Below are 26,227 nucleotides of genomic sequence, written 5' to 3'. Positions count from 1 at the left end.
GTTCCCTAGATCTCATAGAAACTAGGAAGCTGACAATGCCCTGAGTTTATACAACTCTGTTCATGCTCTCCTATCTGGAGACCAGCTTCCTCTTCACTATTCTCAGTTTGCTCTCTCCCACACCCTAGATGGCATAGCCCTGACTTGGGTTCCAGTTTTACAAAACCTTACATATGCAGGGTCCGGTACCATCTGACTGATTCTTTTTGTATTTATTTCAGCGTTCCAGGAGAGAGACTCTGACTATCCTAGATTGGGTCAAATATTGGTCCTTAGTCTAATCCGTTGTGGCTATGGAGTTAAGTCCACATGGTGGGTAGGGTGGAGAACCAGAGGCAGTAGGTTAAGAAGGGAATACGTAAGGAAGAAATAATAGATATCTCTAGGACCAGAATATTTCGTATTTTTTATGTTAACTATATAAATTCTATCATATGATACTATCTATTCTATTTCCTTAACCATTATCCTTTTAGAGCATTTAAAAATTATTTTCAGTCTTTCACTGTTATAAAATAACTGCTAAATTGTTGTACATGTTTTTTTCCTTTGAATTATTTCCTCAAAATTAGGAAGTTGTCAAGCCAAAGGGTGAATATTTCTATGTTTTTTATATGTGAAAGTATTGTAACAACATACAAGGCCACCAGTAACTTTGTTTTTCTTCCTTTTAGGGTTTTCTGGAAACTGTATCGGCTGTGGAGAAAGAGGATTTCGGTATTTCACGGAATTTTCCAACCACATAAACTTGAAGCTCACCACCCAGCCAAAGAAGCAGAAGCACTTAAAGTACTACCTAGTCAGAAGCTCCCAGGGTGTACTGTCGAAGGGACCTCTTATCTGCTGGAAAGGTAGCGTCAACTTCTGGGAGGGAACGGGAAGGGAATGTGGATGTTACGATAGTATTGACAAGTGACCTATACGGGGTTCAGAATCCAGGTGTGGAATAGATAAATATCCCAAGTTCAGAAGACAATCCCAAAATGTAAAGCCCTCTGGCAGGTTATTTGACTTGCTCCTTTTTGTTTTTAACAGAAACTATTGAAATTTGGGAAAGGGCATTTCTCCTTGTATTTGTCACTTAGGGGTGTGGAATACAGCTCTTGGGGAAAAATGGGCTCTTTCTAGCTCTTCTGTCATTTAGAGAGGACTTCAAAGTGTCGGTTTCCTGGTCAGATGCTCTTTCTACTTTATTTAGGGTCTTTGGTAATTCTTGAGTCTTCATTTTTCTATTAGAACTAAGCAAACTTTGGAATAAATAATGCTCTCTTCATAATACCTGGGAAAAGGCAGTATTAAGTTGACACAGTTTTGTTTCTCTTCAGTTAGGAAGAACTTAAACTTATTTTTGAAAATGAATCCAGTTGAAATGTCACATCATCTTGTGGTTGATAGGATTTGCCACAAGTTCTGTACATTGTTTAATGCAGTGGGACATCTAATCCTTATTCTTTTGAGCAGTTTCTTAGATGCTGACATTTCCCCTCCATTATTAATATTATTATATTGTTAAAGAGAATAGAATAATTGTCTTTAATATTTCTATTTGTTGTTTGTGCAAGATTTTGGCCTGACCATGAAAAATAGCATAGTAAATCCAAATTACAACTGAAGATTTGTTTCTGAATCTTTCACCATAATGACTCCTGGTTGCATTTGAGGAGAGATTATATAACTCCTTAGGAAATGGCTACATGTTCTGAGCCAGGGGTCATCAGGACCGTGATCAGTGCTGTGACCACTAAATCGTAAGCGTGGTAAATTATAGATAACTCTTTATCCTGATAAAGTCTAAAGAAGTTTCCTCTAGAAAAATCATTTTAAATGTCGTGAACCCTAATAAAAGAGTAAAAATAGGATAGGTATCACCTCCCTGCCTTTTAACTGCCTTTTTTAGCTTTTGTTTTGGTTGCATAAAATATTTTTAAGTTCTTATTTAGTGCTCAGTGACAATTCACCTTTCTGGTAAATAATAACATTTGTGAAATAGTTTGTGATACAATGATCCTGGGTGGCTTCTGGAGCCTCACATTTATAGCCATTCTATTTTGGAAATGGAATTGTATATATGTATATACCTATCAAACTACATATTTGCATATAATATACATAACATGGAGATATCCTTTTCAGTCAAAATACAGTAGCTCTTCAAGGAAGGTCATAGATAGAAGGTTATAGAAAACTGCCTCTAACTTTTGCATGTATCCGATAAACTTGGAAATTCTCTAAAGGACCAATAAACTTGGAAATTCTCTTGGAAATTCTCTAAACGAATTCTTCTTCGTTTTTACATAATTAACTTTGTCATTTACAACCATTTATATTTCTTTTTCACATGCTACCTTTGAAGACTAATATAGTACAACATATAGTATAATTTGGTTGGAAGTTAGAGCCCTGAAAACCTGTGACACAGGTTGTCACAGTATTTGCTATCTACCTGAATCAGTACAAAGTATTATTAAAATATTACACCAAAGCCTCAAGTAATATTGGCTCATTTAAAATGAAGCTTAGTTTTGTATGATCAGTAAGTACCTTGAATATTGTCTACCTATTTCCTCTAATAAGAACTGAGAATAATAAGCATTTGAGAATTTCTAATTTTTCTCCTCTGTGTATAATATTTTCTTTGCTTCCATTTCTGGACATAAATTAAGGTTGAGTAGAGAAGGTTGAAGGCAGCCTAGAAGGACTCTAGATTACTATTCTACACGTAAATCAATCCTGGACAGAAGGTTAACTGGTGCTTGAAAGCTTATTTGGTTTTTATAAATTATTGATATTTTAACCTCAGCATTACCCATGAAACTAACATGATTATATAGGTTATGAGTAATTTTTCTCCTGGGAACTAGTCTGTGAGGAACAAAAGTCTAATTGTTCTTTGTAACCATTTCTTTGCCTTCCAAACATGACATTTGGCTCTAGGAAGACGAATTGTGTTCACCAGCTTGAACATTCTGTTGGAGTCAAGGTTGGGGAAGGGGGATCTCTATTAAAGAAAGTGCTGCCACTTGAGAAGCAGCAGTTTATTTTAGAGATTTTATGGATTGTGTCTCCCTCACCTGTTTTAACAGAATATTGTTTTCCTTACATAATGTGATTCTTACTCCTTTCTAGAATGTAGAAGCCGACAATCCTCTACCATTTGCCACTCTATTAAACCAAACTCTTCAGTGTCATCAACCGTGGCCCCAGAAAATGGCACAACTAATGGATACAAATCAGGATTCATTCAGACAGGTATCGGGTATTTTCTTTTGGAATTTCAAGCAGCAGATGTGTATTTAATGAGGCATTTTAAACTTACTGTTGGCTGGTTTGAACAGATATATTTTTAAATAGAGGTATTGAGTTACTATTCGAATTAGAACTCAACATTGAGATGGATCAGTCTGTGGAGGAGCAGGACCCCAAATCCCAACAGCCCTGCCGATGCTAGGCAAGGCATGGAAAAAGGATCTGACAGTTGGTAGGGAATTTAGTTCAAGCATAGGGCCTGTCTCTAGAGGAGTCTGACAGGAGGCAATAAGTAGAAATACAGATGTGAGAGAAGTCTGCATCATAGCCATCAGGTGGCATGTATTGGAGACATATTCATGAAGACTGGAATTCTACAGTAGGGCTCTAACTAGGCTTGCTCAACAGTATAGGGAGTATTACACCAACTTGGATACAAAGTAAAGTCCCAAAGTAGGACGAAGGATTGCAGTGGAAGAATCTAGGACCTAGTTTCAGGTAGTACAAGATAGGAGCTTGGTTACAAATAACCAGATAAAATTTTAATGTGCCTGAAACTAGGTTACGGTATCAGAGCAGGATCAGCAGAGTGGCTGATCTGATACTGAGCAGATAAGTTACTAGTCTAAAGCTTCTGAAAATTCCTCCAGTATAGAGGCCTGAACTCAGGTCAGGATAAGACTCCAGGGGGACTTAATGTTTCCAGGTGGCTGAAAGGCTGGAGGGCTGTAACTGGAAAGATCACTGCAGATAGTATTTGAGAATATTACTCAGAACCAGTCTAGGTTATATCTTAGGTAAGAAGAAAAGTATTTTGAAAGAATTTGTGAATTTTTTTTTCAGTTCACTTGTTTTTTGAGAAGTGCTATTTTACCCACAAACTTCATAGCATATGTGCTTTGCCAGTATCCACTCAACCACAACAAGTTGATAAAAAGGCTGTCTTTATTCATTTCACTACTTAATATCCTCTTCCAAATTTATGAAATTTTAATGAGCTGGTAAATCGTTTGCACTTATTTTCGATGGAAGTGATTATTAGACTATGTTAACAACAACTGTAGTGATAATAAAGCTAACTTTATCTGGGGCACTTCTTTCTATGTGTCTGTACTCAGCTAAATCCACTTCATCCTGGATTTTAAAAGTCTAACTTTTAAACTGTTCGAGAGATTTACATAGAAGCTGTAATTTAAGAGGAAAGAGACTATTCTAAATTCTCATTTAGAATAAATGAGAGAAGATCATGTCACTAGGTACTGAAGAAAGAAAAAATTGGTATTGGGCTCTTGGCATTGAAAGATTAGCTTTCATTACAGTGATGTCTCTCTTAGAATTTGATTGATTCTGTAGTATATTTTCTGCCATTAGAACTTGGGGCTAATGAAATACAATTTAAAAACTACAGTATTAGTAATGAATATTTACTTCATTCCAACAAAAACTTACCAAGTGTTTATTATGTTCTCAGACCCTTGTCAGAGGCTGTAAGGCAGGGTTCCAGTACTTGACTACTGGCTCCAATGACTTAAAAACCACTCATATAAGGGATAAAACATGTTACCTTTTCTAAGAGGGAGAGGTGAATATATATAAATAACCAGTTGTACCTGAAAAAAATGAAAAGATACTGAAATATTAATAAGAAGTAATGAAATGTTAATAAGCAGTTTTGATTATGCAGAAATATATTTTGAAAATGAATATTGCTCTGAATAGAGGAATTCAAGATTCAGGCTTAGCAAAGCCTTCTTCAGTTGCCACGAAGGGACACAGGCAAGACACTGACTGACTCACAGTGAACACAAGTGGCCAAGTGCTATGCCAGTATTCTTGTGTATCCCTTGTTGGGGTGAGAATGGTAATTTGACCATGAAATTACCTATTTTTAGGTGCAATCCAGAGAATTTAATAGAAGATAGTGCCTTTAAAAGTAAAGCTTTGTGTCTAAAACTTTCTTCTTGACAAATTATGGAGTCTTCAACAATAATTTTCCTATGTATTTTGAAAGTAATAGACTGTAAGAATTTTACCTTAGCCTATGATATCATTGCAAAGATTAGAGTTTGCAGCATCTTCTTAGCAGATAGAGATTCACCCTCCTGTAGGAGATTGCCTTCTTAATCTACAATCAGTGACTGCCTGTAATCAACATTTCTTAGCCTGAAATGTAGGTACACACATTGCAAAGTATTTGAAGAGGGGATTAATTTCCTATTTGCACAGCTTTGTCTCACATTCCAACTGCCAAGCTCTGGATGTTCTGTTCTGGCTGGCTTGCCACTTATATTTTGCATATTTTCTTTCAACATATTTGTGTGATTGATAATTCAAATTTTAGCCAACAATCCTGGTAAAATATTTTATGATTTGTGATTGAAGGTGGCTACATAGTTATCTACCTACATTACACAGACATACCACATACAAACATATACACATACCTGTATTGTGTTTAATAAGGACAAGAATTCAAGAATAGATGAAAAAATGGGAATTCCTTGGTGGTCCAGTCGTTGGGACTCTGCATTTTCACTGCCGAGAGCCCAGGTTCAATCCCTGGTTGGGGAACTAAGATCCCAGAAGCTGCGTGGCATGGCCAAAAAAAAAAGAAAAAAAAGAAAAAAGGAATAGATGAAAAAAACCTTTGCCTAACCCAAGATCTTGAAAGTTTCTCTTCCATGTTTTTTGTCTAAAAGTTTTATTGTTTTATCTCTTGCATTAAAGTCTGTGAGTCATGTTGAGTTCATTTTTGTGTGTGGTGTGAGGTGAGCATCTAAATTCATCTTTTTGCATGTGGATATCCAATTGTCCCAGCACCATCTATTGAACAGACTGTCTTTTTGTGAATTTCATTGACCTCATCAAAATTCAAAACTTTTACACTTCAAAAAGCAACATTAAGAAAATGAAAAGACAATAATGGACTAGAAAAATACTTGCAAAATGCATATTTAATAAAGGATTTGTATCCAGAATTTACAAAGAACTCTTACAACTCAGTCATAAGATGACAATCCAATCAAAACATGGGCAAAATATTTGGAATAGAGATTTCTTCCGAGAACATACACAAATGGCCAATAATCACATGAAAAGATGCTCAACATCATTAGCTGTTAGGGAAATACAAATCAAAACCATAATAAGGTATTACTTCTATCTACCCAGGAGAAATGAAGACATGTGTCCTCACAAAAACTTACATACAAATGTTCATATAGCAGCATTATTCATTACAGTCGAAAACTGGAAACAACCTAAATGTCAATCTACTCGTGAATGGATAGACAAAATTGTGTATCCATACAATGGAACACCATGCATCAATAATAAGGAACAAACTATTGACACATGCTACATCGTGTATGAACTTCAAAAACTTTATGCTGGGAATTCCCTGGCAGCCCAGTGGTTGAAACTCCGAGATTCCACTGCAGGGGGCTTGGGTTCGATCCCTGATCGGGGAACTAAGATCCCACATGCCTCAAGCTACGGCCAAAAAACAGAACACAACAAAAACATTATGCTAAGTGAAAGAAACTAGACTGAAGAGACCACATATTATATGATTTCATTTATATGAAATGTCCAGAAAAAGCAAATTTATAGAGACAGGAAATAGATTAGTGGTTGCCTGGGGCAAGGGGTGGGAATGAAAATTAACTGAAAGTGGGCATGAGGTTTCTTGCTGGGGGATAAAAATGTTCTAAAGCTGATTTATGGTGATGGTTGCACCACTTGATCAAGTTACTAGAAATCATTGAACTGTACACTTGAATTGGGTATATTCTATGATAAGTAAAATATACCTTAATAAAGCTGGGGGGTGGGGAGGAAAGATTAAAAAGCTGCTCTAAGAGAAAGGTGAAATCCTCTGGAGTGGCAACGTTTCTCCCTCATTTGAATCCAGTCTAATTTATTGAGTGTCTACTACAGAATGAGCACTGTTTCAGACCAGATGGTAAACTGCACAGGGCTTGGAGTCAGAGTCTTGGTATTCAAATACTGCCCCTGATGTATATTGGCTGAGGCTTGGGATAAGCCACTCAATTGTTCTATGTCTTGGTTTTCTCATTTGTACAACTAAAAATAACAATACCTATTTTGCAACTAAGGATTAGCTCAGCCTTGCTACTATACTTATATTTGTGTGCCATTCTCCCAATTGTAATAATTTGTTAACCATCTGTATTCTTTTGTATGCTAGAAACTGTAAGTTCATTTTATTTATCCCTGTACCCCCTAGTACCTGGCAAATGCCTGGAAATAAACGGTGTTTTTTGTTGTTGTTTTTTTTTTTTTTTCTTTTTTGGCTGCACCTCGCAGCATGTGGGATCTTAGTTCCCCAACCAGGATTGAACCTGTGGCCCCCTGCAGTGGAAGCACGGAGTTCTAACCACTGCATTGCCAGGGAATTTCCAATAAACGTTATTTGAATTCCATCTTTATTTAAATTTTAAATTAGCATTTGGGGGATTGTTAACTTACTGGTGTGTACTCTTTTTCCAAATGAAGATGGTATGCTCATCTACCATTAGGAGGAAAAATTAGCCCGTAGGGCAGGACAGGGATGAGCCACCTAAACTCTGCCCCTGTGACTAATAGTGTAATTTTTAAGAAGATGCTATCAGGCAGGACCTGATATGACTTTATGACTTTCTTAGGCCCTGGGCACATTTGCCTAAAGTATTTAAAATTGTATTTTATGACTGTGTTGGTATAAAGATGAATATATTAATACTATATGCTACAATACTTTGTTCGACAAAAAGAAATTAAAACATTTCTTATGATTTTAAAAGAAATTAAAACATTTTCATGAACCCCTAGAAGTACTGTGGACCCAAGGCACTGACTTCTATGCCTAATGGAGAAGTTGGCCCTGTTACTGGAGACATGTATTGCCCATGAAATGGGATTTTGCTCTGGATGAACCACTGTAGGCTTAAAATAATGTAAACCCCTTACCATCTAATGCTTGTGCATTAAAGAAGGAAGAACAATAGCAATGAAAGGACTTGCCCTATCATATATCAAGCTCATGAGGCTTTACTAATAAAGACAGAGTGGAGTTGGCACAGGGATAGACATAGAGCAGCAGAACAGAATAGAAAGTCCCCAGACAGATTCATATAACACGTAGGTATAGAGTGACTTGCACATCAGCAGAACCTTTTCTTTCAACAAATGGTCCTCAGAAGTTGGATATACTATGTGGAAGAACAATAAAACTGGACCCCTATTTCACTCTATACACAAAAATCAATTTCAGGTAGCTGGAGGATCTAAATGCAACAGGCAAAACCGTCAAGCTTTAAGAAGATATTGTAGAATAGCTTAGATATTGTAGATATCTTAAAAGTAGAGACAAAAAGTGCTGATCACAAAGGAAAAAACTGACGTTTCACTGTTTTTAGAAGGTGCTGTAGAGTGAAAAACAAGCCATAAATTGAGAGAAGATATGTAATACATAAAACTAACCAAGGACTAGTACAAAGGACATATAAAGAATGCCTATGAATCAATAAGAAAAAGAAACATCAATAGAAAAATGAGCAAAGACTTCAAGCACCTCACGCAAGAGGAAATCCAAGTGGCCAATAAATACATGAAAAGATGATTAACCACTTTCATAATTAGGGAAATTACATTAAAAATACAGTGAGATGCCATTATATACATGCCAAACTGGCAATGATTTGAAGTGTGACAGCAGTAGATGTTGGCAAAGATTTCAAGCAACACAAACCATCATATGCTGCCGGTAGGAGTGTTAATTGATGGCACCACTTTGCAAGTGATTAGCAATACATAGAAAAGTAGAAAACATGCATATCCTATGATCTAGCTATTCCACTCCCTAAGGAAACTCTTGTACTTGTGCATCAAGAGATACGTACAAGACTGTTCAGAGTAGTGTTCTTTGCAAATGACAAACTGAACACAACTCAAATGTTCATCAACAATAGAATAGATAAATAGGTTATGATGTATTTATATAATGAAATACTGTTTGGCAATGAGAATGAACAAGTAATACCTACATGCATCCTGATGGAGGAATCTTCCAAAATGTTGAACAAAAATCTACTTACAGAAGAGTCTATCCAATATGATTTTATTTCTGTTATGTTCAAAAATATGCAAAACTAAATTATTTTAGAATACGTACATAGCACAGTGGTTGCCTCTGGGGAGACGGAAGGAGAAGGGATGGGGAAGAGCACAAAGGAGGCTACTGGCTGCTGGCAGTGTTTTGTTTTGTTTTTTTCCCTTGACTTGGATAGTGGTTATTTCCATAGGCATTTGCTTTATAATTATTTTTTAATTAATTAATTAATTAGTTTATTTATTTATTTTTGGCTGTGTTGATTCTTCACTGCTGCGCGTGGGCTTTCTCTAGTTGCGGCAAGCGGGGGCTACTCTTCGTTGTGGTGCGCGGGCTTCTCATTTCTCATTACGGTGGCTTCTCTTGTTGCAGAGCACGGGCTCTAGGTGCGAGGGCTTCAGTAGTTGTGGCATGCAGGCTCAGTAGTTGTGGCTCATGGGCTCTAGAGCACAGGCTCAGTAGTCGTGGTGCACGGGCTTAGTTGCTCCGCAGCATGTGGGATCTTCCCGGACCAGGGCTCGAACCCATGTCCCCTGCATTGGCAGGTGGATTCCTAACCACTGCACCACCAGGGAAGTCCCTATAATTAATTTTTAAACTATACATGAATATTTTGTGAACTCGCCTGTATTTTGATATATCTCATTGGGAAAAAGGGCAAATTTACCCTTTCAAACTACATACATGTATGGTATGCAGTGTTACACTTTGAGAACAAGTGGTATCATAGGCCAGGGATCCTATGGTGTAATAGTAATGTTTCAGTCCTTTTGAGTTTTTCTATTTCCCACTGCATTGAATCTACTGTGGGGTTGTTGCTGTGGTGATAGAGCTGCAGCATGCAGCCCCTCAGCTGACTTTCGTCTCCAAGAAGGGAAGGGGCAGAGCCAACCCTGATAGAAATCTCTAAGCGCTCATATTTTCCCTTCCCTACAATGTCTTGGCCTCCTCTCCTTTGCCTTCCAAGAGTTTAGAGCTCTCATGCTGCCCTCTGTTTGTCCAGAATATTTCATGATGTGCCACATTCAACCCAGACCTTACTATTTTGTCTCCATTTGCCCCCCAACTACAATTCCTCTGTCCAGGGTGACAGCCATTTAGAAAACAGTTTCCATTAGAATGTATTATTTAACTGTCCCTAAAATGTAACTGTGTTTGTCCCTTTCTTTATTTGATTTGTCCTTTAGCCACTAAACTTCCTGAGGTCAGAATAATCAAAAGTTCCTCTAGCAGGTTTTTCTAAGCTTAGTTCCTCATGAATATTCAAATTATTACTTTACCAAAACACAGTCTCCTTTTTCCAAATGTGTTGGGAACCCTTTGGCTGGCAGATTTTCCCACTCCCAACCAGATACTGAGAAAACGTAAGCTCTTCCTTTACACTGTATATTCCTTGGGTAGGGATTGTATCTTTGCTTTCTTCCCCTGTTCTATCCCCAGAGCCTAGCATACTATCTGGCCTGCTGAAGAGGCTCAATAAGCATCTGATGAGTGAATGCATGGGTCGGGGAGAGGGAAGAAAGCCAGTGACCATACTCCTCTGAGGCAGGGCCGTGAATGTGCTTGTGAGACTCCTATTGCCCACAAAAGAGAAAATATAACTCATTAGCAAGTATAAGGAGGAATGGCCCACTCTGCGGAAATGAAGAAGCTGCAAGTAATAACAATGAAAAGTCATTTTCACCAGTTGCATTAGCCACAATACTCTATTTTAAGTGATAATATACAGGGCTGGCAAGGATGTGGTAAGACTGACAATCTCAGACCTCAGGCTGGTGGAGGTAAGCAGTGATATGACCTTTTAAGAAAGAAATTTGGCAATATGTAACAAGACCATTAAAATATTTATATCCTCTACTCTAGTAATTTCACTCCAGAGGGCTTAGCCAAGAAAATAACCTAAAAGAAAGTCAAGATATTCACTGCAGTTATTCTTTATATTAGCATAAAAGGAAAAGCAATCTTTTAATATAGAAACAAATAAATCATAGCATACGCACATGACAAAGATGTCAAAAAATACGGTGCAACCACATAGGAAATAATCCTGTTAAGTAAAAAAAGTAATATTAAAACTCTATGGGTATTTTTGTTATATCATGTAAAAAATATAACATGGATAAAACATAGAAGGGCATACACTAGAGAATAAAGAATGGTTTGTGGGAGAAGTGAGATTTTAACATGTTTGTTTGTACGAATTTTCCTTTATGTCATATTTTTCATAGTTAAGCACTAAAAATTCTCAGGATTAAGCCAAATGTATAGGTCAGTAGAAAAGACCTGGTTTTCACAATCTCCAGCATTCTTTATAGGAATGCTGTGTAGGAATAAGGACCAGTACCTAACATAGACACATTGAAGCTACAGCTAGAAGGTAACAAAACCAGAATTTGAACTTTCTTTGCTCACTAGTGACAATTTTATTAGGCAATTTCTGGGTTATACATTGGTGATATTGATCTCTACCTAGAATTCTGCAAAATGTTCCTGTGTCTCAAATTTCAAGGCAGGAGGAATGTGAAGAGGAGAGGGGAGCACTAGGGTTGAAAAGTCCATAGAGATCAGCTCAATATCCACTTTGATACTGAATAATCAAAATGAATAAAAATGAATAAGTGGCCAAAATGAATAAAAAAGGACTAAATTTACCCTCCCACCTGAAACAACCAGAAAAAAAAAAAAAAGACAAAACTACATGAAAAACGATTTTTAAGACACTGTCATCAGGCAACAAATGACATTGATTCCTGATCAACGGGAAACAAATAAATGTGAGTCTTACCATTTTCCCAGCTTACTGCTTGGAGAGTTTCCAGACCATGATGCAGGGAGGGGGAACTGTGGTAGAGCCCAGTAGGTCCCCTAAGTTGAGTAGAAGAAACTGAGAGTGAAGGGAGACCAAAGCAGCTAGAGTTCATTGCACCAAGTGCCAGAAGGGAGAGAGCTGCACAGAGAGAGAGAACCCGAGTTGTGCAGAAGGTCCCCTGAAATGTTCAACATAGTACTGGTTGATGCATGCATGTGAGCAAACTACTCAAGGCTGGTAAAAAGTACCATCCAAAAGGATGAGAGGGAACATTCACACAGGACCAGGGCCAGGGACTGTTCCCACCAGCTAGACAGGAAAACCTCACAATTTATCAGGCATTGGTTGGAGTACTTAGGAGGGTCTTATCTCAGTAATAGAGAATACTTAGCCCTAGACTGAGCACTACCTCAAAACTGCAAAAAAAAAAAAAAAAAAAAAAAAAAAGTATCAAATTGTTTCCAAGTAATTTAACTGCATTCCAGAGTAAGGCTCAAGAATATTTATAGACAAACTTCCAATTATAAGGTAAATAAGTACTAGGGATGTAATGTACAACACGATAAATATAACTAACACTGCTGTATTATATATATGAAAGTTGTTAAGACAGTAAATCCTAAGAGTTCTCATCATAAGGAAAAAGATTTTTTCTTTTTCTTTTATTTTGTGTGTATATGAGATGATGGATGTTCACTAAACTTCTTGTGGTAGTCATTTCATGATGTATGTAAGTCAAATATTATGCTGTACACCTTAAACATATACAGTGCTGTATGTCAGTTATATCTCCATAAAACTAGAAGAAGAAGAGAAAGTACTTACAGGAATATCCAGCATCCTACAAGATAAAATTAACAATGCCTGACATTCAGTCAAAGATTACTAGGCATGCAGAGGCAGGGAAACACAATTAATATTGAGGAGACTCATTAATCAATCAAACTAACCCAGAACTGACACAGATGTCAAAATTAGCAGAAAAGGACATCAAAACAGTTATAACTATATCTCATAGTTTCAAAAAGTTAAGTAAACATTGAAAATATTAAAAAGACCCAAAATGAACTTCTCAAGGTGACAGCTACGATGCTTGAAATGAAAAATACACTGGATGTGATTAACAACAGATTAGTCATTAGAGAAGAAGAGATTAATCATTTGAAGACACAGTAATAGAAACTGTCCACTGTGAAACACAGCGAGAAAAAATAAAAGAAACTGAAGAGAGCATTAGTGAGCTATGGAACAACTACAAGCAGGCTTTTATACTGAAACTGGAGTGCCTGAAGAGTGGGAGTTGGGGAGACAAAAAATATTTGAAGAAATAAAGGACAGAAACTTCCCAAACTTGATGAAACTTATAAACCCACAGATCCAAGGAGTTCAATGAATCCCCAGCACAGAAATATATAGAAAACCACAACAAAGCATGTCATAATAAAATTGCTTAAAGCCAACAATAAAGAGAAAATCTTTAAAACAGCAAGAGAAAAATTTAGTTCCTCTGTTACGTACAGAGGAACTAAAATAAACATGACATTATATTTCTAATGGGGAACAGTATAAATAAGACAGAGGAGCAACATCTTTAAAGTACTGAAAGCTAAGAACTGTCAACCTAGAATTCCATACTCAGCAAAAATATCTTTCAAAAATGAAGGTGAAATAAAGATATTTTCAGACATACAAAATATGAAAGAATTCACCACCAGCAGATTCACACTATAAAAAAATGCTAAAGGAAGTCACTCATATAGATGGACAATAATACCAGACAGAAGAAAATCTGAATCTTTACAAAGGATTGAAAACCACTGGGAGAGGTAACTACCTGGGTAAATATATACATTTTTTCTTATTATTTAAATCTATTTAAAAGATAATTGACTTATACAAATATAATAATATATTATGAGGTTTATAACATATGGAAAAGTAAAATGCATGACGATAGCAAAAGGCCAGGAGGGGAGATATGGAATATATTGTAAAATTCTTGTACTATATATACATGAAGTTGTATAATGCTACTTGAGGTTAGACTGTGATAAGTTAAGATATATACTATAAACCCTAAATCAACCACTAAAAAACCTAAGAGTTATAGTTAATAAGCTACAAGGAAGATAAAATGGAATCATAAAAATACTTACTTAACCCAAAAGAAGGCTGAAAAGAGGAAAAGGGAGACAAAAAATAGATGCAACAAGTTAGAAAATGAATAGCAAGATGAAAGACTCAGATCGAACCACATCAAGAATCACATTAAATGTAAGTGATCTAAACACCCCCACTCAGAGAATTCCCCAGCAGTCCAGTGGTTGGTTAGGACTCCACACTTTCACTGCTGAGGGCACGGGTTTGATCCCTGGTCAGGGAACTAAGATCCTGCAAGCCGTGTGGCGCAGTCAAATAAAAGTAATAATAATAAAAAAAAAATTTTTTTTAATAAAAAAACCACCCCCACTCAAAGGCAAATATTATCATTTTGGAAAAAAGTAAGACCCGATTCTATGCTGCTTACATGAAATACAATTAAAATAAAAAGACACAAACAGGTAAAAGGTAAAAGTATTTTTTAAATCTACCATGCTAACAGTAGTCAAAAGAAACCTTGAGTGGCTATATTAGTATCAGGCAAAATAGATTTTGGGACAAATAATATTACCAAAGATTAAAGAGGTAACCTCATAATGATAAAGGGGTCAATTAATCAAGAGGCCAGAGCAATCCTAAACATTTATGCACCTAACAACAGAGCTTCAAAATACATGAAGCAAAAACTGACAGAATTATTTTAAGAAATACATAAATCCACAGTTATAGCTAGGTATTTCAGTACTTCTCTCTCAACAATTGATAGAACAGGTAAACAGAAAATCAGTAAGGATATAGAATATCTGAACAACAGTATCAACCCACTTGACCCAATTGACATCTATGGAACACTTCACGCATCAACAGCAAGATACACATTCTCCTCAAGTTCACATAGAACATTTACCAAGTCAGAGAAAAAAGACATTTTACATACAGAGGAACAGAAATAATTATGTTATCATGGTTATGGGCCATAAAACAAGTCTTAATACACTTGAAAGTATTCAAATAGTACAAAGAATGTTCTTTGCCCAAAGTGAAATTGTACTAGAAATCAATAACAGAAAGATTTCTGGAAAATCTCTAAATATTTGAAAACTAAATAACACACTTATAAATGATCCATCAATCAAAAGGGAAATTAGCAATATTTTGAAATGAAAAAATATTTTGAAATTAGCAATATTTTGAAATGAAAAAAGAACATATCAGAATTTGTGGGATGCCACTAAAGCAGTATTTAGAGGGGAATTTATAGCACTAAACTTGCATTAGAAAAGAAGAAATCTCTTGAGTCAATGAACTCAGCTTCCACTTTAAAAAACTAGGAAAAATAAGACAAAATTAAAACAAAAGTAAAGAGAAGAAAGGAAATAATAAAGATCAAAGTGGCAATCAGTGAAACAGAAAAACAGTGGAAAAATTGATAAAACCAGAAACTACTTCTTTGAGAAAATCAGTAAAATTGATAAAGCTCTAACCAGACAGAGGAAAAAGAAAGAGAAGACACAAATTACCTATATTGGGAATGAGAGAGGTGACATCACTGTAGATTTGAATAATATTAAAAGGATAATAAGGGAATGTTAGGAACAGTTTTATACCAATAAATTTGACAACTTAGATGAGATGAACAATTTCCTTGAAAGACACAAATTATAAAAGCTTACATGAGAAGAAATACACATGAATAGCCCAATATCTATTAAATACATTGAAAGTGTGGTTAAAATCTTTCCTAAAAAAACAAAACAAAACAAAAACCCTCTAAAATGGGCAGAAGACCTAAATAGACATTTCTCCAAAGAAGATATACAGATTGCCAACAGACACATGAAACAATGCACAGCATCACTAATCATTAGAGAAATGCAAACCAAAACTACAATAAGGTATCACCTCACACCAGTCAGAATGGCCATCATCAAAAAATCTACAAACAATAAATGCTGGAGAGGGTGTGGAGAAAAGGAACACTCTTGCACTGTTGGTGGGAATGTAAATTGATACAGCCACTGTGGAGAACAGTATGGAGGTTCCTTAAAAGACTAAAAATAGAACTACCATATGACCCAGCAATCCCACTACTGGGCATATACCCTGAGAAAACCATAATTCAAAAAGAGTCATGTACCACAATGTTCATTGCAGCTCTATTTACAATAGCCAGGACATGGAAGCAACCTAAGTGTCCATCGACAGATGAATGGATGAAGAAGATGTGGTGTATATATACAATGGAATATTACTCAACCGTAAAAAGAAACGAAATTGAATTATTTGTAGTGAGATGGATGGACCTAGAGTCTGTCATACAGAGTGAAGTAAGTCAGAAAAAGAAAAACAAATACCGTATGCTATCACATATATATGGAATCTAAAAAAAAAAAAAAAAAAGGTTCTGAAGAATCTAGGGGCAGGACAGGAATAAAGACACAAATGTAGAGAATGGACTTGAGGACACAGGGAGGGGGAAGGGTAAACTGGGACGAAGTGAGAGAGTGGCATAGATTTCTATATACTACCAAATGTAAAATAGATAGTTGGTGGGAAGCAGCCGCATAGCACAGGGAGATCAGCTCGGTGCTTTGTGCCCACCTAGAGGGGTGGGATAGGGAGGGTGGGAAGGAGACGCAAGAGGGAGGGGATATGGGGATGTATGTATATGTATAGCTGATTCACTTTGTTATAAAGCAGAAACTAACACACAATTGTAAAGCCATTACACTCCAATAAAGATGTTAAAAAATAAATAAATAAAATAGCTACAAAAACCTTAAAAAAAAAAAACCCTCTAGGCCCAGATGGCTTTACTGGTAGATTCCACCTTTAAGGAAGAAATAATACCAGTTCTACACAAACTTCCAAATAATTGAAGAGAATGGACTACTTGCTAGCTCATTCTAGCCAGCATTATCTTGATACCAAAATCAAAGACATTATAAGAAAAGTTCAAACCAATATCCTTCATGAAATAAATACAAAATTTAGTAAGAAAATTTTAGCATATTGAACCCAACAATATGTTAAAAAGATAATATATCATGACCAAGTAGAGTTTATCCTAGGAATGCATGACTGGTTTAACATTTGAATACCAATCAATGTAATTTACCATGTTAACAAACTAAACTAAAACCATATGATTATCTCAACAGATGCAGAAAAAAACATTGACAAAATTCAATATTTATTCCTGATGAAGACTCTTAACAAACTAGGAAAAGAAGGAAACTTCCTCAACCTGATAATGGTCATCTACAACAAAACCCCACAGCTAACATACTTAGTGATAAAAGAGTAAATCCTCTCTCCCTAAGCTCAGAACAAGATAGGCATGTCCACTCTTACTACTTCTGTTCAATATTGTACTGCAGGTTCTAGCCAGTGCAGTAAGGCAAGGAAAAAAAAAAAAAAGACATCCAATTTGGAAAGGAAGAAGTGAAACTGTCTTTATTCATAGACAGTAGGTTTTCTATGGAGAAAATCCAATGAAATCTACAAAAATGCTACTAAAACTAAGTGAGTTTAGCAACATTGCAGGATACAAGATCAATATACAAATATCAATTGTACTTCTATATATCAACAATGCATTATCAGAAATTAAGATTTTTAAAATAACTACCATTTATAATAGCATTAAAAACATGAAATATTTAGGGATAAATCTGACAAAGGGTATGAAAGAACTGTGCCCTGAAAACTATAAAACAATGTTGAAAGTAAAGGAGACCTAAATAAATTGGAGAGACATCTCTTGTTCATGGGTTGGAAGACTAATATTGTTAAGATGTCAGTTTTCTCCAAACTGACCTATAGATTCAACACAATCCAACCCAAAATCTCAGAGGCTTTTTTTTTCTTTTGTTAGAAGTTGAGAAGCTAATTCTAAAATTCATATGGAAATGCAAATTACTTAAAATAGCCAAAACAACTCTGAAAAAAGAAAGAAAAAGTTGGAAGGCTAACACTACCTGATTTCAAGATTATTATAAAGTGACAGTAATCAAAACAGCATGGTACTGGTGTGAAGATATTCTACAAATAGATCAATGGGACAGAATAGAAAGTCCAGAAACAAACACATGTGTATGTACCTTTAACAAATACAGACGGCAGTGCAGTGAGGAAAGGATAACCTTATCAACAAGTGGTTCTAAAACACTTGGATATGAATATGAAAAAACATGAACTTCAATCCATATCTCATACCACATACAAAATAATTCAAATGGGCCATAGATCTAAATGTAAAACTGAAAACTATAAAACTTCTAAAAGAAAAGGTAGAAAAAAATACTTGTGACCTGGGTTAGGCAAAGATTTCTTATATACAACATGGAAAGCACAAGCCATAAAAGAACAGATTGATATATTGGACTTCATTAAAATTTAAAACTGCTGCTCCTCAGAAGACACTGTTAAGAGAAAGAAAAGACAAGCCTCAGCCTGGGTGAAACTCTCTGCAAAGCATATATAGGAATCATATCCAGAAAAAGACTTTTAAAAACTCAATGATAGGGACTTCCCTGGTGGTGCAGTGGTTGGGAGTCCGCCTGCCAATGCAGGGGACATGGGTTCAAGCCCTGGTCCGGGAGAATCCCACATGCTGCGGAGCCACTAAGCCCATGCACCACAACTACTGAGCCTGCGCTCTAGAGCCCGTGAGCCACAACTACGGAAGCTAAGCCACCACAATGAGAGGCCGACGCGCCGCAACGAAGAGTGTGCCTGCTCGCTGCAGCTGGAGAGGGCCCGTGCACAACAATGAAGACCCAATGCAGCCAAAAATAAATAAGTAAAATAAATAAATGTATTCTTTATTTAAAATAAATAAATGTATTCTGGGATTGACATGTATACACTGATGTGTATAAAATTGATGACTGATAAGAACCTGCAGTACAAACAAACAAACAAACAAACAAAAAACAACTAATACTAAACTTTCTTTGGGTTATTTGTATGGAAATATGTTAATATAAATGTTTCAGACATTACATGAAGTTTCTAAAAATCTTATATGTTCCGGTATAATGTTATAAGTCATAATTCTAGTTATTACTTTAAAATGTATATCTCAGAAATAACTAAAAAAAAAAAAAAGACAATAAAATGAAATCTTAGTAAAAAAGTAAAACAAATATTTGTGGTGGGAGGGTTAAAAGAAAATCTCAGCAACAAAATTTGTAACTTGACAGAAATGCATATACACAGAATGCAATGTCATTTCCTCTGTCATTTTTCAGTGTAAGTACTATAATAAAAAGTATACTGTGTCGATGATGAAAAAAAAAAACTCAATGATAAGGAAATAACCTAATTTTTAAAATGGGCAAAAGATATATGATGGCAATTAAACACATGAAAAGATGCTTAACACCATTAGTCATTGGGAAAATGCAAATTAAAACAACAAAGAGATTTTCCACATACTTAGAATGGCTAAAATTAAAAAACTGACTATACCAAGTGTTGGTGTGGGTGTGGAGGAATTGGAACTCTTGTACGCTGCTGAGAATGTAAAATAGTAAAACCACTTTGGGAAACAGTTTGACAGTTTCTTAAAAAGTTAAACATACACCTACCAGATAGTCTAGCCATTCCATTCCTAGATATTTACCCAAGAGAAAAGGAGTATATGCAACAAACATTTGTGCACAAATGTTCATAACAGCTTTATTTGTAATAGCCAAAAACTGGAAACAACCCAAATGTCCATCCAGGTGAATGTTTATCCAGGTGAACAGATAAATAAATTGTTATATACAACTCAATAAATAGTAATGAGCTATTGATATTCATAACAATATGGATGGATTTCAAAATAATTAAGGCAATAATTCACTCAAAAGAAGCCAGACAAAAGAAAAAAGAATATCATTCTATTTGTATAAAACTCTAGGAAATGCAAACTAATCTAAAGCAGCTCAGGGAATTCCCTGGCAGTCCAGTGGTTAGGACTCCATGCTGCCACTGCTGGGAGCCGGTGTTCAATCTCTGGTCGGGGAACTAAGATCCCACAAGCCATATGGCCAAATAAATAAATAAATAAATAAAGCAGATCAGTGATTGTTTAGAGCAAGGGAAACATAGGAAAGAGGGATGACAAGGAGATTTAGAGGTGATGAATGTGTTCATATTTTGACTGTGGTGATGGTTTCACAAGTACATACATATGTCAAAACTTATCAGATTGCATACCTTAAGTATGTGCAATTTATTGTCAATTATGCCTCAATAAAGCTGTTTAAAAAATGAATAGTTCAAAATGGATTAAAGACCTAAGTGTAAGGCCAGACACTATCAAACTCTTAGAGGAAAACATAGGCAGAACACTCTATGACATACATCACAGCAAGATTCTTTTTGACCCAGCTCCCAGAGAAATGGAAATAAGAACACAAATAAACAAATGGGACCTAATGAAACTTAAAAGCTTTTGCACAGCAAAGGAAACCATAAACAAGACCAAAAGACAACCATCAGAATGGGAGAAAATATTTGCAAATGAAGCAACTGACAAAAGATTAATCTCCAAGATTTACAAGCAGCTCATGCAGCTCAATAACAAAAAAACGAACAACCCAATCCAAAAATGGGCAGAAGACCTAAATAGACATTTCTCCAAAGAAGATATACAGATTGCCAACAGACACATGAAAGAATGCTCAACATCATTAATCATTAGAGAAATGCAAATCAAAACTACAATGAGATATCATCTCACACCGGTCAGAATGGCCATCATCAAAAAATCTAGAAACAATAAATGCTGGAGAGAGTGTGGAGGAAAGGAACACTCTTGCACTGTTGGTGGGAATGTAAATTGATACAGCCACTATGGAGAACAGTATGGAGGTTCCTTAAAAAACTAAAAATAGAACTACCATATGACCCAGCAATCCCACTACTGGGCATATACCCTGAGAAAACCACAATTCAAAAAGAGTCATGTACCAAAATGTTCATTGCAGCTCTATTTACAATAGCCAGGACATGGAAGCAACCTAAATGTCCATCGACAGATGAATGGATAAAGAAGATGTGGCACATATATACAATGGAATATTACTCAGCCATAAAAGGAAATGAAATGGAGGTATTTGTAATGAGGTGGATGGAGTTAGAGTCTGTCATACAGAGTGAAGTAAGTCAGAAAGACAAAAACAAATACAGTATGCTAACACATATATACGGAATCTAAGGAAAAAAAAAAAAAAAAGGCCATGAAGAACCTAGTGGCAAGACGGGAATAAAGACACAGACCTACTAGAGAATGGACTTGAGGATATGGGGAGGCAGAAGGGTGAGATGTGACAGGGTGAGAGAGTGTCATGGACATATATACACTACCAAAGGTAAAATAGATAGCTAGTGGGAAGCAGCCACATAGCACAGGGAGATCAGCTCGGTGCTTTGTGACCACCTAGAGGGGTGGGATGGGGAGGGTGGGAGGGAGGGAGATGCAAGAGGGAAGATATATGGGAACATATGTATATGTATAACTAATTATCTTTTTTATAAAGCAGAAACTAATACACCATTGTAAAGCAATTATACTCCAATAAAGATGTTAAAAAAAAAATGAATAGTGTAAGAACAGGTTAGGAAGCTATCTGATTTAACATTAATTATAGGGGTAATTGTGTTTTAATTATAATGTTTTAATTAAATACTACTTTTTGAGTCAAAAGTAAAATATGGCTGACAAATAAATGATGCAGCCTCAGCATGCATTAATAGAAATATTGTGTCTTATTAGAAGGACATTAATTGCAGTCTGAATGTGAAAATAGGTCCAGAGTACTTTACTCAGGAAAGAAGCAAATTATGTAGGCTAGGTTTAATACAGGTGCCAAGGGCAAAAAGAGAGCTTGTAAAGATTTAAGCTCTCAAGCATCTGGAAAACACTTAAGATTTAGCAAGACAAATATTTATTGAATATCTACTGTGTTCTAGGCACTTGCTAAATATGTTAATCGCTACCATGAGGTAGGTTTTAGGACCATTTTGCAGATTATGAATCAGAATCTCAGAAAAGGTTAATATTTGTTTTTTTTTAAAAAGAGTTATTAAGTGAGAAAACCAGAATTCAGATTCTTTCAACTTGCTACTTAAATGGCTCCCTTTTTAAAAACATTTATTTCTTTTGCTTTATTTTTGGCTGTGTTGGGTCTTCGTTGCTGCGAGTGGACTTTCTCTAGCTGCAGCGAGAGGGGGCTACTCTTCGTTGCGGTGCGTGGGCTTCTCATTGTGGTGGCTTCTCTTTGTTGTGGAGCACGGGCTCTAGGCGTGCAGGCTTCAGTAGTTGCAGCACGCGGGCTCAGTAGTTGTGGCTCGTGGGCTCTAGAGCGCAGGCTCAGTAATTGTGGCACACGGGCTTAGTTGCTCCACGGCATGTGGGATCTTCCCGGACCAGGGCTCGAATTCGTGTCCCCTGCATTGGCAGGCGGATTCTTAACCACTGCGCCACCAGGGAGGTCCACATTGCTCCCTTTTTTAGAAAGTTATTCCCCCCCAGTGATTTTGCACTAACAGAGAATTATTCAACTATTGCATAAAGAGGATAAGTCGTTTTGGCTTCTTTTTTTCCACTCTATTTCTTTAACTATGATGTGGCAGACATTGTGCCAGGAGCTGGGAATGCCCTCAAGGAGCTCATGAAAAATAGGAAATTACAGACTCCTACAACATAGAGCATAGAGCTGTGACTTGCTCAAGGAATAATAGGAAATTGCAGACTCCTACAACATAGAGCATAGAGCTGTGACTTGCTCAAGGAATTTTCCAAGTTTGCAAATCCTCCAGTGCTTACAAGTTCACTAGTAGAGATAATCAGACCTTGGTGAGATACAGATGCTGGGCAATCAGCTGCTTACTCACTATCTAAGCACCAGATTCTGCACAACAGCCTACAGTTCAAATTCATGTCTGAGCAAGATCACAGGCTATTGCATTTTGGACATTGGGGCTGCTCCCAAATAATCAAAACCACTAGTGTTAAATGCTGAATATGACAATGTCACCATACCTGATAAATTCAAGAATAGAAGCATGCACAAGGTGGTAAAGATTAGGGAATAACATGAAAGGATTTACATTTTGGAAAGTTAACTCTGACCTTATCTAATGCCTAACTGTGCTTTCTGACTACATGCTTACAGCATATGGCCTTTTGTGACTGGCTTCTTTCACTTGACATAATGTTTTCAAGGTTCATCCATGTTGTAGCATGTATCAGTACTTCATTCCTTTTTGCTGCTGAAATATCCCATTTTATGGATATACCATATTTTATTTTTCCATTTATTTGTTGATGGACATTTAGGTTGTTCCTACTTTGGGGCTATTATGAATAATGCTGCTATGAACATTTGGGTACAGATTTTTGTATGGGCGTGTGTTTTCACTTCCCTCTCATTTTATAGCTAGAAGTGGAATTGCTGAGTCATATGGTAACTCTGTGTCTATCCATTTGAGGAATTATTTTACAAAGTGGCTGCACCATTTTACATTCCTACCAGTAATGTGTGAGGGTTCCAATTTCTCCATATCCTGGTCAACACTTGTTATTGTCTGTCTTGTTTTGTTTTAGCCATCCTAGTGGATATAAAGTAGTATCTCATTGTGGTTTTGATTTGTGTTTCTCCAGTGGCTAATGATGTTGAGCATGTTTTCATGTGCTAATTGGCTATCTGTACATCTTCTTTGGAGAAGTGTCTATTACAAATCATTTGCCCATTTTTCAGTTGGGTTATTTGTCTCTCTATTACTGAGTTGTAAGAGTTCTTTATACATTCTGGATACAAGTCCTTTACCAGATATATGAGTTACAAATATTTCTCCCACTCTATGAGTTGTCTCTTTACTCTCTTGATGGTGTCCTTTGAAGCACAAATTTTTTTTTATCATGATGAAGTCCAATTCATCTATATTTTTTTTTCTTTTGTTGCTTGTACTTTTGGTGTCACATCTAAGAAACCATTGCCAAACCCAAGGCCATGAAGATTTACTGCTATGTTTTCTTCTAAGAGTGTTATAGTTTTAACTCTTACATTTAGATCTATAATCCATTTTGGGTTAATTTCTGTATATGGTGTGAGGAAGAGGTCCAACTTCATTCTTATGCATGTGGATATCCAGTTTTCCCATAACATTTGTTGAAAAGACGATTTTTTAATACATTGAATTTTCTTGGCACTCACTCATTTCAAAATTCATTTGCCCATTAAATGTAAGGTTTTATTTCTGGATTCTCAATGCTATTCCGATGATCTGTACATCTTTCATTATGCCAGTGCTGCACTGATTGATAATTGTAGGTTTGTATGAAGTTCTGAAATAGGTAAGTATGAATCCTCTAGCTTTGCTTTTCTTTTTTGAGATTATTTTGGCTATTCTGGGCCCCTTGCATTTCCATATGAATTTTAAAATTAACTTGTCAATTTCTACAAAGAAAGCAGCTTGAATTTTGGTATGGCTTGCTGAATCTATTGAATCTGTAGAACAATTTGAGGAGTATTGCCATATTAACAATGTTAAGTCTTCCAATCCATGAGCATGGAATGTCTTTCCATTTATTTAGGTCTTTAAAAATTTCTTCTAACAATGTTTTATAGTTTTCACAGTATAAGTTTTACACTTCTCTTACTAAATTTATTCCTAAGTAGTTATTTTTTCTGATGCTATTGTAAATGGAACTTTTATCTTAATTTTATTTTTGTGTTGTTCATTGCAAGTGCATAGAAATACAATTGACTTTTGTATATTGACCTTGTATCCTGCAACTTTGGTGAACTCATGTATTAGCTTTAGTAGTTTTATAGTGTATTCCTTAGTATTTCCTTTTTGTCCATTTTATCTGAGTCATCTAATTTGACGTCTTTATGAGTTAAGTAGGGCTGCCATAACAAAATAGCACAGACTGAGTGGCTTAAACAACAAAAATTTATTTTCTCACAGTTCTGGAAGTTGCAAGTCCAAGAAGATCAAGGTGCAGTAGGGTGTTTTATTTTTCTGAGGCCTCTTTCCTTGGCTTGCAGATAACCAGCTGCCTTCTTGCTATATCCTCACATGGCCTTTCCTCTGTGCATGCACATCCCTGTTGTCTCTTCCTCTTTTTTAAAGGACACCAGTCATATTAGATTAGAACTCTACCCTTATGGCCTCATTTAACCTTAATTACTTCTTTAAGGACTCTATATACTGTCATATTCTAAGGTACTAGAGATTAGGGCTTCAACATATGATTTGTGGGGATGGGGCACAATTCAGTCCATAACAAAGGCATACAATTGTTCATAGTATTCCTCTATAATTCTTTTTATTTCTGTAAGTTTGCTAGCAATGCCCTCTTTTTCACTCTTGATTTTAGTAATTTGCATCTTTTCTCTTTATTTCTTGGTCAGTCTGGCTAAAGTTTTGTCAATTTTGTTCATCTACTCAAAGAACAAACTTTTGGTTTTGCTGATTTTCACTATTGTTTCTCTATTCCCTACTTCATTCATTTCTGCTCTAGTCTTTATTATTTCCTTTCTTCTGCTTATTTTGGGTTTAGTTTACTTTTCTTACTTTTTTTACTTGAGATTTTCTTCCTTTTCATTTATTTATTTTTTTAATTTTTATTTTATGTTGGAGTATAGTTGATTTACAATGTTGTGGTAGTTTCAGATGTACAACAAAGTGATTCAGTTATACATATATCTATTCTTTTTCAGATTCTTTTCCCATTTAAGTTGTTACAGAATACTGAGTAGAGTTCCCTGTGCTATAGAGTAGGTCCTTGTTGATTATTTATTTTATATTTAGTAGTGTGCATATGTTAATCCCAAACCCCTAATTTATCCCTCCCCCCATACCTTTCCCTTTGGTAACCATAAATTGTTTTCTAAGTCTGTGAGTCTGTTTCTGTTTTGTAAATAATTTCATTTGTATCATTTTTTTAGATTCCA

General features: G+C 35.9%; 1 protein-coding gene across 18 annotated transcripts in view; it reads left to right on the top strand.

Moving 5' to 3' along the window:
• GREB1L (GREB1 like retinoic acid receptor coactivator) overlaps nucleotides 1-26,227 on the top strand; it is a 263,389-nt gene that overhangs the window by 160,268 nt on the left and 76,894 nt on the right. For all 18 annotated transcript variants that reach the window (XR_014252078.1, XR_014252079.1, XM_082418584.1 and 15 more), the window contains 2 exons: nucleotides 675-851; nucleotides 3,127-3,249. Coding sequence is in view for 16 of the 18 variants with exons in the window: in XM_082418584.1 (XP_082274710.1) it covers nucleotides 675-851; nucleotides 3,127-3,249 (300 nt within the window). In the remaining 2 variants the exon portion in view is untranslated. The remainder of the gene's footprint in view (nucleotides 1-674; nucleotides 852-3,126; nucleotides 3,250-26,227) is intronic.

The sequence above is a fragment of the Balaenoptera physalus genome (genome assembly GCF_965194825.1).
Source record: "Balaenoptera physalus genome assembly, chromosome: 12".
In the NCBI taxonomy this organism is placed as follows: domain Eukaryota; kingdom Metazoa; phylum Chordata; class Mammalia; order Artiodactyla; family Balaenopteridae; genus Balaenoptera; species Balaenoptera physalus.
Note: the sequence above shows the minus strand (reverse complement) of the source record. Positions and strands in the feature narration are given on the sequence as shown.